Source organism: Catharus ustulatus, chromosome 3, assembly GCF_009819885.2.
Source record: "Catharus ustulatus isolate bCatUst1 chromosome 3, bCatUst1.pri.v2, whole genome shotgun sequence".
Classification (NCBI taxonomy): domain Eukaryota; kingdom Metazoa; phylum Chordata; class Aves; order Passeriformes; family Turdidae; genus Catharus; species Catharus ustulatus.
The window spans coordinates 26,121,778-26,133,633 of NC_046223.1; the positions used below are offsets into that span (position 1 = coordinate 26,121,778).

An 11,856-nucleotide genomic window follows, 5' to 3' on the forward strand; every position below is an offset into this window, starting at 1 on the left:
CAGGTCCTCATGTTCATGACAGAACTGTGTTACAAAGATTTGTATCTTTGACCTGAAATAATGGGCACATTCCACCTTTTATGTAGTGCAGAGCAATAATATTTCCAAAAGTCACTTGCCTTCATGTTCTCTTGACCACATCTAGAAACCAGAGTGCTAGTGCAGCTGAAGTAGTCTGAAACATGATTCAAAGTTAGAACTATAGCTGAAAAAATCCCTTATATAAATAAGCAAGTCACTACAATTTCATCAAAACGAAAAATAAATAAGGGAAAGAAAAAACTACTGAAGCATGCAACCCCCCTGAACTGAACTCCTTCCAACATCAGAAAAGCCTAATCAATTTTTTAATCGTTATTATTTACAAAAGTGTTTTGAAATATTAATGCATGCCCCCTGGAATTGAGAAACACCTCTGTGAACATGAGAAAGAACAAAAATGCTGCCAAGGGAACAAAATAATAGGGACAACTGAAGAAACACTTGGGAAAAAAGCTCATGCTGAGAGCTTTTACATGAGTGAAAAGTTCACCTTGAGCTAGGAACAACATTACAGATAAATGATAACTCTTGTTTAGAAGGCCACAGTGCCATCCTCATAGCAGTCCATTTCCCTGTGTTCTTTTCTCTGACTTTTTTTGGTATTTCTAAAGGGCAGCACCCAACTCTACAGAAGCTCTCCTTCCACTGGGCAGGGCCAGCTGCTCCCTGCATGACAGGGAGCGATCTGAGTGGGGAAATGACCTCACCTCCTTCAGTTCATGGAAGATTCATCTAAGACTCTATGATCTAGATGGATTGTCACACCAGCTGTGGGTCATATGGCACTGCTAATGCTGAAACTTAAAGTATCATTTTGTAAATCTTGAGCTTTGGCGTGCTATTTCCCCTGCAGCTCCTGGGGCAGCTATTACTGCACACATGCACAGGACATGTAGATGAGGGAAGGGACAACTGAGGCAAAGTTTATCCAACCTTTCTGGAAATGCAAAACTTGAGAGTGGATGTCAGCTATCCAGTTCACAGTGAAACATCACAGGTATAAGAGAAGATTATAAACAGTACGTTATGAATTAAAATAATTGTTTTGCAGTGGGAGAGGAGGAATAACGTGGGCTACATATTGTCAATGAAAGCATTCTTATGACTGAATTTAAATAGTACCTTTCACTGTAAATTATGGTCTATTCTTCAAAACTTTTTTCCTTTTAAATTGCCTGAGTGCTTCAGTCATCCATAAATCATCTGATGTAACTGTGATTAATACAAGTGGCAGCAATTACTGAATCTACTGCCTTGCTTATAATATAACCTGAACTTTTTATCAAGGAAACTGTCAGCTATTTAATATGTCAGTGAGTTATAGTCCACGCCCATGTCAGAGGCAAGATTGGCAACACAGTACTGTCTTTTCTGTCTTTTTGTTGGAAACTTATTTTTTCTGAATATTGACTGACTTTTGCCTTTTGGGCAAATCTAACATTTGTGTAAGCCTCTCTTGGAAAAGAAAAATCAAGGTCTGAGTTTAAAAAATTGGGTATGTGTATATATATATATATATATGCGCCTATATAGATAGCATAGTAAGTCAATAATTCATACCACTTGAAAATATAAGCTTTCCCAGCTATACTGTTCTTACTGGAATAATCTAGTCTCCACTCTCCCCAGGAGTAGTAAAAACTGAGGAAATATGCAATATTTCTGCTCTATTAACATCTTACTAATGACAAGGCCTCTTGAGATGTGAAATATATGTCTCTTCTTGTAGAAAAGCCTAGATTTGTATATTGCTACTGCATAATGGCTCAGAGTTGGGTATGAATTTTGTCTTTCTGGGTAAAAAACATGTCTCAAGGAAGAAACAAATGCTGTTCACAATTCTTTTTATTCTTTGCTACTAAATGTGGTTATTTATTTATTATTGTATCTACTTCCTTTCCTCTTCTTTTCCAGACTTCAGCATTTTGTTTCGTTTTCTGCTTACTATGTGGTATCTTCTCATTATGATTATACTAAAAGCGCCTCCTTTATTAATGCTCACTTTAAAAGTTATGAGCCACCTAGAAGTGCTTCTTTGCCAAAAGCATAACATTATTTCATAACATTGCTCAATATGGTCATTAAAACTGCAGATATACCTATGAAACTCAAATAAAAACACCTTAAGTCAGAGAAGGTTTTTTAAAATTATTTTAATTTTCCTTAAATTTTCTTTGCTGTAGGAGAAATACATCCTCCTTCCTTAGTCTGCTTCACCCTTTTTGATCATGCTTCAAACCTGCAGGGGAAGGCAGTGTGGCCAGTGCTGAATCATTCTCAAGTCTGTACAGGGATATTTCATTCAATTATGAGTACTCATAGAATAAATTACGTATGCTGGCATTTCTGGAGGCAAGAGGAGGAGATGCACAGAGGTAGGAATTCACTGTTGCCATCAGCAGAAGCATTGATGAAGCTGCTTGTCTTTGACAGAAATTTCAATAGAGTAGTAGAACATGTGGATACTACCTTAAAAGAGTACTAACATCCTCACTCTATTAGCATGGTGAGAATTGCTCCTTCATCCAGGTATGTGTAAACAAAGAATCATCTAGCAGTGGAAGAATACAGAATTTGTAATTGGTCTGTACGGACTAACTAAAAAACCCACAAGTCTATTTTATTTTAGGTACAGCAGTGTATATAATTTAATTTGGATCCACCTTTGATATCAATCTCTGCATAGACACAGGAACCTGGAGCTCCATGAGGGCTTTGATAGCTGACAGCTTATTTACAGACCTCTGAAGAGACCTGCAAGTAGCAGGATACTTTGAGTTCTGACTGCATCTAAAAATGGAATTTGGGATTGCTCAGACACTTCTGGGATTAGGCTCTGGCTTGGTATATCCTGGCTTGTATTGCTTGTCATATGGTTATGGACTAAATTAATTTGCAGAGCAAATCAAATTCTGATGTGGGAGTAGAGCCTGAGTGTTCTCTAGACTTCAGTGGTGACTGATCTATTTAAGTACAGAAAAACAATTTTCTCCCTTTCTCATCACAAGGGTTTTTCAGCCATCAGAAGTCTACAAGACAAATAGATAAGTAAGGTAGAGAAAACTATGTTGAGGGCTTTTGTTGTGGTTTGTTTTTTATTTCCCCCTTTTCATTTATGTGTTGTCTGTGAAACCTGAATACTAGCCAAAACTCATGCCAACAATCTTATGCAGCAAAATTATTTCTGAAGACACAATCTCTTTTTGATGCAAAAGGATCATCATTCTTATTACATTTTAATAGGAGCTTTGTCTCTTATTCAAATATTCCAAGAGTCTTTGCCAGATAAATGGGAGGGTTTTTAAATGTGAAGGAGCAAAAATGTTTCTCTTGCTTCATTGTAATTCGGGTTCTCAGATTTATTTGAGATATAAGCATCACAAATGGGAATGCTCACCAAGCCCCACTTTCCCCTTGTTTTCAGATATCCACTATCCTTATAAAATGCAAAGGGCAAATTGATCTGATAGAGGAGAGTTTCTCAAAAGCATGCTGACTGAAGAGCAGCATACACTAGAAGGGGTCAGGCTTCATTTAAGCAGATAATCTGTCAGAAACTGGAGCCAAGTCTTACTTGTGGTGTCTGTGTGAGAGGGACAGAAAGAGAAAATCAAAAGTCAGGTCAGAAAACTCAGATGAGTTGTGGCAGATGTGATCTCAAACCTGTATCATGTTTCAAAGCATGAAGCAGTCAGACCATATGAATGTGCTAGAGGAAGCTGCAGAGATTCACCAAGATGATCAAAGGAAGGGGAACTCCTTCTTCTGAGAGTTCTCTTTAGGACTGCAGTATGAGGGCTTTGGTCTGTGCGGCTGTGCCAACAATTAGGTGGCTCTATCCATAGGAAACAACCTAGATGCTGAGAGCAGAAACTTAGGGTAGAATACAGCACAATGAGAATCGGGACTTCTAAATTCAAGTGGGGTTTGTGCCAATGCAAATGTGTTGCAGGTGGTAGATGAAAGGCTAATTTGAATTTCTCTGCATGGAACTGTTTTATATAGACTCAACATCAGAATGTAAATTGTTAAGAAATCAAACTCAGCTAAATCAAAGGCAGTTGAGATTCATTGTGTGTAAGTGGTGGACTGAGGTGGGTAAAGAGACAGCAGCCTAACTACTTTCATGATCCTAGATTTAGCTGTTAGCATATCTCACTTTCCCCCAAAGCAGCCCACACAATGTAGTAAGTAAATTCTGAAATTCTTTTACTAGAGCTAGGCTTTGTTATGATTGTGGGGTTTCTCTGTCATTACCTTTCTCCAAAATATACGTGCCTTTGAGTTGTCACTTGCTTCTTTGGAAGAAGGTTTTTTTTTTTTTCCTATCCTCAGACTTTACAAGTAAGTAAAAATGCAGTAAATACACCATGAACCTGTAGGCTATGTTAACACTGAAACTCTTCTTGTCACAGATGCTATGGTATGATGAAAAATCCAAGACAAAGACATGTTGAGGACTGTTCCCTGGCACCTGCTACCCCATAGCTGTGAGGGGTTGAGCACAAGAGGACATAGCCTCAAGCTGTGCCAGGGGAGGCTTGGGTTGGACAGCAGAAAGAATTTCTTCATGAAAAGGATTGTCAGGCATTGAAATGGCTGCCCAGGGAGGTGGTGGTATCATCATTCCTGGAGGTGTTCAGAAACAACTGGACATGATACTCAGTGCCATAGTCTAGATGACAAGGTGGTGTTCAGAAAAGGTTGGACTCAATGATCTTGGAAGTGTTTTCCAACCTTAGCCATTTTGTGATCTTGTCAGGGCTGCCACAGAAACTTTCAGCAGCCGCATCAAGTTGACTACGTAAGAATTGTAGCCAGTAGTCCATGGAACCCAAAACTTTCTTGACAAATGAGGCACATGAGAATAACAATTCATTTGAAACCCTCAGAACTCATCATGCAGCACAAACACTTCCTAGCAAGTTCTCAGTATCAGTTATATGGGTCCATTCTCACAGCACGTTTTTGCCATGTTCCAAAAGAAGATGCATTTCCCAAAGCAATTTCATTTTTCATTTTATTTCATTTTGAATGTGTCTGATTTAGAGGTAGAGAATGTCCAAGTAGATGTTTGCTGACTCTACCTCTATTCTGATGGAGATGGGAGCAAAAGGGAACTTTACAAATAATAATGAATATGACCTCCTGGTAAATTCCAGCCAAGGACTGTGAATGATTTATCTGCTTGATTTTTCTCTTTTAAAAAAACAACTGTCCAATGGAAAACCATGTCTCAGATATGAGACTCTTTCAGTGCAGAAATGTGGCAAAGAAGTAGTGCACAGAAATTTAAGAAGGCAGTGAAGCACTACAGAGAAAACTAAGAAGGAACAAAATGTAAGAGTTATTTAGGAAATGCCTGCTTGTTGAGAGGAGGAAAGAAATTGTGCTAGACTAGCTGTCATTTTAGCCTAAATAGCTGTTCAGAAGACAATTCTAAAAGGCTTTGAAGAGAGTTCAAATCAAGCCTCTTTTTTTTTTCTCCTAATTAGCCAGTCAGAACTAATCTTCCTGATACACCTGCATGTTAATGGCACCAGCAGAGAGCAGCTCAGGAGCAGGAGGATGCTCCTCAGCCCTTATCTCTGTGTGCCAACCCTTTGCTGCTGTGAGCTGCAGGCTTTCAAGCGGAAGTTGTGACACAGGACACTCCATAAACTGTGTGATAACAGGCACAAGACAGCAAGTGGACACATACAAACAATCCTAAATTTAACTTTCTCTCTAAACCAACCCTTCTTTGCTATTGGAATACTCACAGTAGAACAGCATCAGCTAAATTTGCCTGAAGGATTTGTGGGTTTTTGCATCGTGATTTGGCCTTCTGACAGTATGTCTATGTAGCCCGTCTTGAAATTATCACCCAGAGCTATAAATTACCCTTTTTCTGGCAAAATAATGAGCTGAACATTGTTTTGAATGGTGTTTTTTTAATCCCAAGTCTAATTTAGGAATATGCCCTTTTGCTAAGATACTCTCTACCTCACAATTCTTCTCTAATGAGAAATATGGTTCTAAGTTAGATCACAGGAAGGTGCAAGTGTGTCTGATAAAAAGCTATGGTAAAATGCAATGAATAACTATAATGTACTTTTATAAAACTGAATGAAATTGGCCCATATGTTAAACTGGTACATAACTGATAATGCTTCTGATGTGTGTATTGCCAGTTTTCTGGTGTGATAGGGTTGTTATGTTTCCATTTCTGGTTTCTGAATAATTGTGGGAAGCTTACCATGTAAATGAGCATGTACTGATACCTAAAAACCTTGCTTCCACTTGAGTTAGCAGTAACATCAGTATGCAACAGTAAATTAAAAATTATGCCTTTACAGATATGGCTAACTTTTTATATTATTGAGAAGTCATATAAAGAGTTTATAAAAGGGTAGGCCAAGCTATTAAAAAATACAGGAACATCTTGCAACATGAAAAAAAAAAAAGTTAAATCAGTCTAACTTTCCTTTTAAGGAATCCCAAGCAGCCTGATGGCCTGGTCCTTGGTGCTGCAAGTGCTCTCCCTGCACAGCCCATGAGAAGAGACACAGTGGAGTGTGTCTGATGTGATGGATGTGCCTGTGCCCACAGCCACATGTGGGCTGGGAGATGGTGGTGACAATGCAACACAGGTGGGAGTCACCTAGAGATAACTCAGCATCTGCTCTTCCAGAGCTGTGTGTCTGTAAGGACTACACACACTGCATGGCACAGTTAGAACAGGAAATCAACAAAGGCTCTTGTGAAATGCTGGGGTGGGTTTGGGGAAAAATGATAAGTAAATTAATTTTTCTTTCTCTTCAAAAGGATTTATTGAATCTTGGCCCACTTAGGCTTTAAACTATGTAGATGTTTAAGGCTGAGTTTCCAAAGGTACTTAAAATTACATTGACAACTGTCATTGGAATGACACAAAGTTTAATTATTTTGCTGGGAAGCAAGGCAAATTGTCTCCATCCTGACACCCTTATTTCCAGGCCTCTAGTAACCACTTTCCCCTAGGATTCTTTCAGTGGTGGAGAAGTTCCCAGGCCAAGCAAGCAATTCCAAGAAAAAAAGCAGTAAACAAAGAAGATGTAAATTGTTACAATTTTGTTAGGTTTCTACTCCTTCTTCCTCCATGCTGCATTTGGTGCAATGGCTACTCACAACTCAAAGCTGGAATGGCTTTGAGCACAGGGAAATTATTTGAAAAATATTTAAAGACTCTATTCTTTAACTTTCCAAACTCAAATGAAAGCTGAAAAGCTAATGATTTTCACAAAGTTCACAAAAAATGCTATTTTTAGTGAATTATAATAGTTTTTATTTTTGGATGTGTAAATTAGTATTGAAATACAGCTCAATCTTCTGCAACAAAATACTGCTTGAAAAATGTCATTACCTTCCTAAGGTTCCATTCCAAAATGTTGAAATGAGACACTTGGATGTGTCAGAACACTTTCTCTAGTTTCATGTTGGAAATTAATTACAGCAGAACAGATCTGATCTCAAGCTTGTTTCAAACAAAATGCACAGATGATGTATTGGTCCTTGTGAAAGATTCTGTTTGAGCCTATGAATAGATCTAATAAATACAACATCTCTGAGCTGGGCATTGCTAATCTGTAGCTTCAAAAGTAGCTGCATTTAATCATTATAGATAAATTAAATCAGAATAATATAAACAACCCATAGGTTACCTCTTCTCCTTCTTCAATATGATAATCCCTCCTTTCATTTGGCCCTCCAACAAACATCACATTTAATTGATAGCGATGCCTAGAAAAGAAAGTGACATTTTGAAACTACCTCTATTCATTATGCTCTTAATTTAATTTATTTTTCAAAATTCTTTTAGGACAGTGAGTCAATGAAACAATGTTAAGTGAAAAGCAACAGCCAGTAAAAGAACTCATAAGACCTTGGATGCATCTCTCTGCTCTGGCACTGTCCTGTTGGGTGACCTGAGGCCAACTACCTCCCTCCTGGTGTTTCAGTGCCTCCAGCTACGGAAAAGGGACAACAATAGCTGCCAGCTGTGAAAAGAGCTTTGAACTGAAAAGATAAAGAATGTTACCTAAGAGACAAGGTAGAAAAAAGGCTCTTCAACCTGAGCTGATTATGTGAAGGTGAAACTCTTAAAAGTTAATAAAGGTAAAAACATACTTTTCCCCCCTGCCCCCCATATTGGTAGAATTACCAGAGATACTGATGGTAGGAATTGCCAGGTAATTTCTGTTCTGCTTATACTGGCTTTGCTAAACTTCAACAACATTACAATGGTTTCCTTCTGGTTGTGGCTATTTCAGAAAAGGAGATTCCAGGTAATTTCTTAACTCTACCCCTCTTAAGAGCCCGAATGAGCATTCCTCTCAGGTATCACAAGAAATGCCTATCACCCCAATTACCTATCAGTCCATTCACACTAATAAAAAGGTAAGGTAGCAGGTCTTCCTTTGCTAAAAAAGCCCTCAAAATCAGGACTTTTAGGTGTGAATTAAGATTTGTTCTTCTGCTGTTTGAGAAGTGAACTGAGGTGTGTTAATCTCTGCTTTGCAATGAGGAGGTTCTGGGCAGTAACACAGAACCAGCACAGCCATGATCCCCTGAAACACAGGGAACAACAACCTGTCCCTGTGTCAGCACCTTAATTGAGAAAAGCTGTTCTGAGTGGTTGCACATACATATTCAATGTGCTACCACTATCACTTTTTCTGTGAAGAGTATTTAAATCATAATGCCCAACACAGTGGGGACTAGTAAAGCAGACATAACAAGTAACAGTGACAAATTAGTTGGTCAAATAAAACTAAAGAATTAGAACTGACTGTTCTTTCCATAGGAAGCTGTTTATTTTACAGCACTGGGCTTCATATCTGCATCATAAAATAAGGAACTGATATCCAAATTGTTTGTACCATGTAGATTTAATATTGATTTTCAACAGCACACTGCAATACCTCTGTATTAATGAACACTTCTATGAAAGAAGGGCAGGATGACCCAAACAGCAGCAATACAGATAATAATGAATGAAATAAATGAAAATCAACCCTGTAGAATCAAATAAGAGAAAGGCAGTCTGTGGGTATCTTGTAGTCTACTGTTAAGATGGGTCATTTTCTTTAATAAACATTCAGTTTTGTTATTAGTTCACTAAGTAAAAAGTGAAAATACTGCTTTAAAACAATTACTGCTTGACTTCTCAATTTGGCAAATCTGCAATTAATCTAAGATTAATTCTCTTATCCCACCTGGGCTTTATATAATGAACAGGATATGGATTAATCATTCAATCATTAACAAATATATACTGGTATCATCAAAAGATTCCAGCTATGAAATATGAGCAGGAACTCCACCAGGTAAGTTTGTCCATCTTGCTAAATAAAGTTATCTGCTTAACATAGTTGCTTTAAGTTAAGGAGAAATATCATAACAAAGAAAAGCAGTTTCAGTCAAGACTGCCAAAATGCAGTTAAGAGTATTGTAAAGGTTTCAGGGATAAGAAAATTACCTGACTGTACTATTGTTAGAATGAGGAGCTAATAATGGACTATTAAGTTTTCTATACTCTTACATTTCTCTTCTTCTCTGCATAAATAAAGTAGTACCAGCAGGTAATCCTTTAAAAACATTTTAAGACTACAAAAAATCAGATGGTCCATGACCACACTCAGCTGTCCTTTTGCTAAGTATCATGTTCTGAACTCAGAAGAAGAGTTTTAGAAGTATCTGTAAAAATCAGCTGTCTCAAGGGGTTTGATTTAGCACTAATTTCTCACTGTTGAGGTTAAAAAGCATTTAAACTTGCAAGATAGTGTCATTAAAATACAATGTCAGAGCTGCAATTTAATTAGATGTATTGTTTTCTTGACCTTGGTAAAACTCTGAATAGGCAGTAATTCAGGAATTGGGGTTTTGTGTTGCAATCCCAGACAGGTATTTAAAAATTGTGATCCTCTCAAATATATGGAACACAGTGTCACAAAAGCCTGAAAGTTGTAATAACTTTAGATACCAAAAGCCCTACTGCCTTGCTGTGAGACCTAGTTTCAACTGTTAATTCTCCCTCGAAATGAAGTTACTTAAATTTTGAGGTGGTTGCCTTCCAATGAAGCAGTAGGACACACTGAGCTTGCCTTAAACATTTCTACTCAGCACATAAAGGATCAGGCCTTTTAAAAAATTTTGAAAATCTATTAGTTGCTTCTTGGAAAACCACCTAAAACCTTTTAGAAAATCCTGAAAGCATTTAGGTAGCACCAGGTGCAGGTGGTGGTAGATCAATCCCTGCAGTAAATGGTTTTACTCTCCTTCTACATAAGCTGAAGCCATGTTGGAAATTTGATTTTGTTTTAAACTATGCAATTTTTGTCACAAAAAATGTTTATTGTTTCACTGTAGCTTCTTAAAAGGTTTCTGGGCAAAGATCTATGACAGATGTCACATTCCAGATTTACTCAAGGTTTACACAGAACTACTAGTAAGCAGTACAGACCAGTAAAACCAAAAAATGTTCATTGTACTGATAAGGAAAAAAACACATAAATATTCCATATATGTAAAATACTAAAATTTTCTCATTATCATTGGTAAGCTTCAGAAATGAATATGCTTCATAAAATGCTTCCTAAATCCATTTGGAAAATGAAAGAAATGGGAACACTTGGAGTGATCCAAGTTTCATAATTTTTCAGTTCTACATAAGCTGTAGTTTTAACACAGACATGGCACTAAGGATGTACTCTTTACCTTTTCTTTGTCTTGCTTTGAATAGTAACCTTTGCACCTGTGAGTGGAAATTAATATCAGTGATATATTACTGCCCATTCAGCTTTTCATTAGAGATAGCACTTAAGGGTAGGGCAAGAGACATATATATATTTTTAATTATTAAAATTGTAAAGAAAGTTTTTTTTAATTAAAGTTAAGAAAATGCTTTTTAATTTCTTTATAAAACCTGACTATCACTCCTTAGAGAGAATACTTTCTAATGAAAGCTTTCTGCATACAGAGTTTTAGACAAAATATTTTCTTCTCAGCTTCACTGGCAAAAGAAATCCCTGTCAATGTTTTGACACACACTGGAATTTGTTCACAAACTCTGACACAGAGAATATGCACGGTGTATGAACAACTGCATAATGCCCACACTTTTTCCCCTTATATTAGCTGCCTCACTCAGAATACTGTAGACTGCTGTAAACTGTCCCTTCAGGCTCCCTAGCCTCCTGCCCTGACAGATCTGGAAATGCCCTGGAAATCTGACCCTTTGGTACCGCTGCCCTTCCTTTTTCCTTGTTTTTCAGTGATATATCCTTCTGATTTTGATTGCTCCTGCAGCTTTGGGTCCTCTGTGATGCTGAAATGATTCTCAGCATCTTTAGCTACTTGAGGTTGTAATTTGGTTTTGGATGTGATGCCATCTCCTCTGATTTCTAGGAGCTTGTTGTTATAGAGCCTGACAAATTCTCTTGCCTACAAGCCTACAAGCACCTTTGAGTTGAGGCAAGTATCTTGCATTCAAGTTGATCTTTGCAGTTTCTGCAGAGTTATTGGAAATCAGATTTCACTCACTTTCTGTTCTTTGGAATAGCACTCTGGCTGCAGTCTGAGAGGAACTATGGTTCCTTATTAATCTTTACATGTATGCATCGTTGCAGCTTCCACTAACAGCTAGGAATATTTGTGTATCTAATAACTTGGTAAAAAAATAATCTTCATTTACTTACATGAGCTTATTGCAAACAGGTGGCAAAAAGGCAGTTTTGTTTTCTTCTATCCATTTTCTTACATTCACAAGAAGCTCCATGGTCCACCACCTGTGAA

General features: G+C 37.5%; 1 protein-coding gene across 1 annotated transcript in view; it reads right to left on the reverse strand.

The window, feature by feature from the left end:
* HAAO (3-hydroxyanthranilate 3,4-dioxygenase) overlaps window positions 1-11,856 on the reverse strand; it is a 33,949-nt gene extending 22,093 nt beyond the window's left edge. Inside the window, exons 1-2 of the mRNA XM_033055866.1 lie at window positions 11,760-11,856; window positions 7,725-7,803 (exon numbers count right to left, since the gene is read on the reverse strand). Of these exons, the coding sequence (XP_032911757.1) occupies window positions 7,725-7,803; window positions 11,760-11,839 (159 nt within the window). The 5' untranslated portion in view covers window positions 11,840-11,856. The remainder of the gene's footprint in view (window positions 1-7,724; window positions 7,804-11,759) is intronic.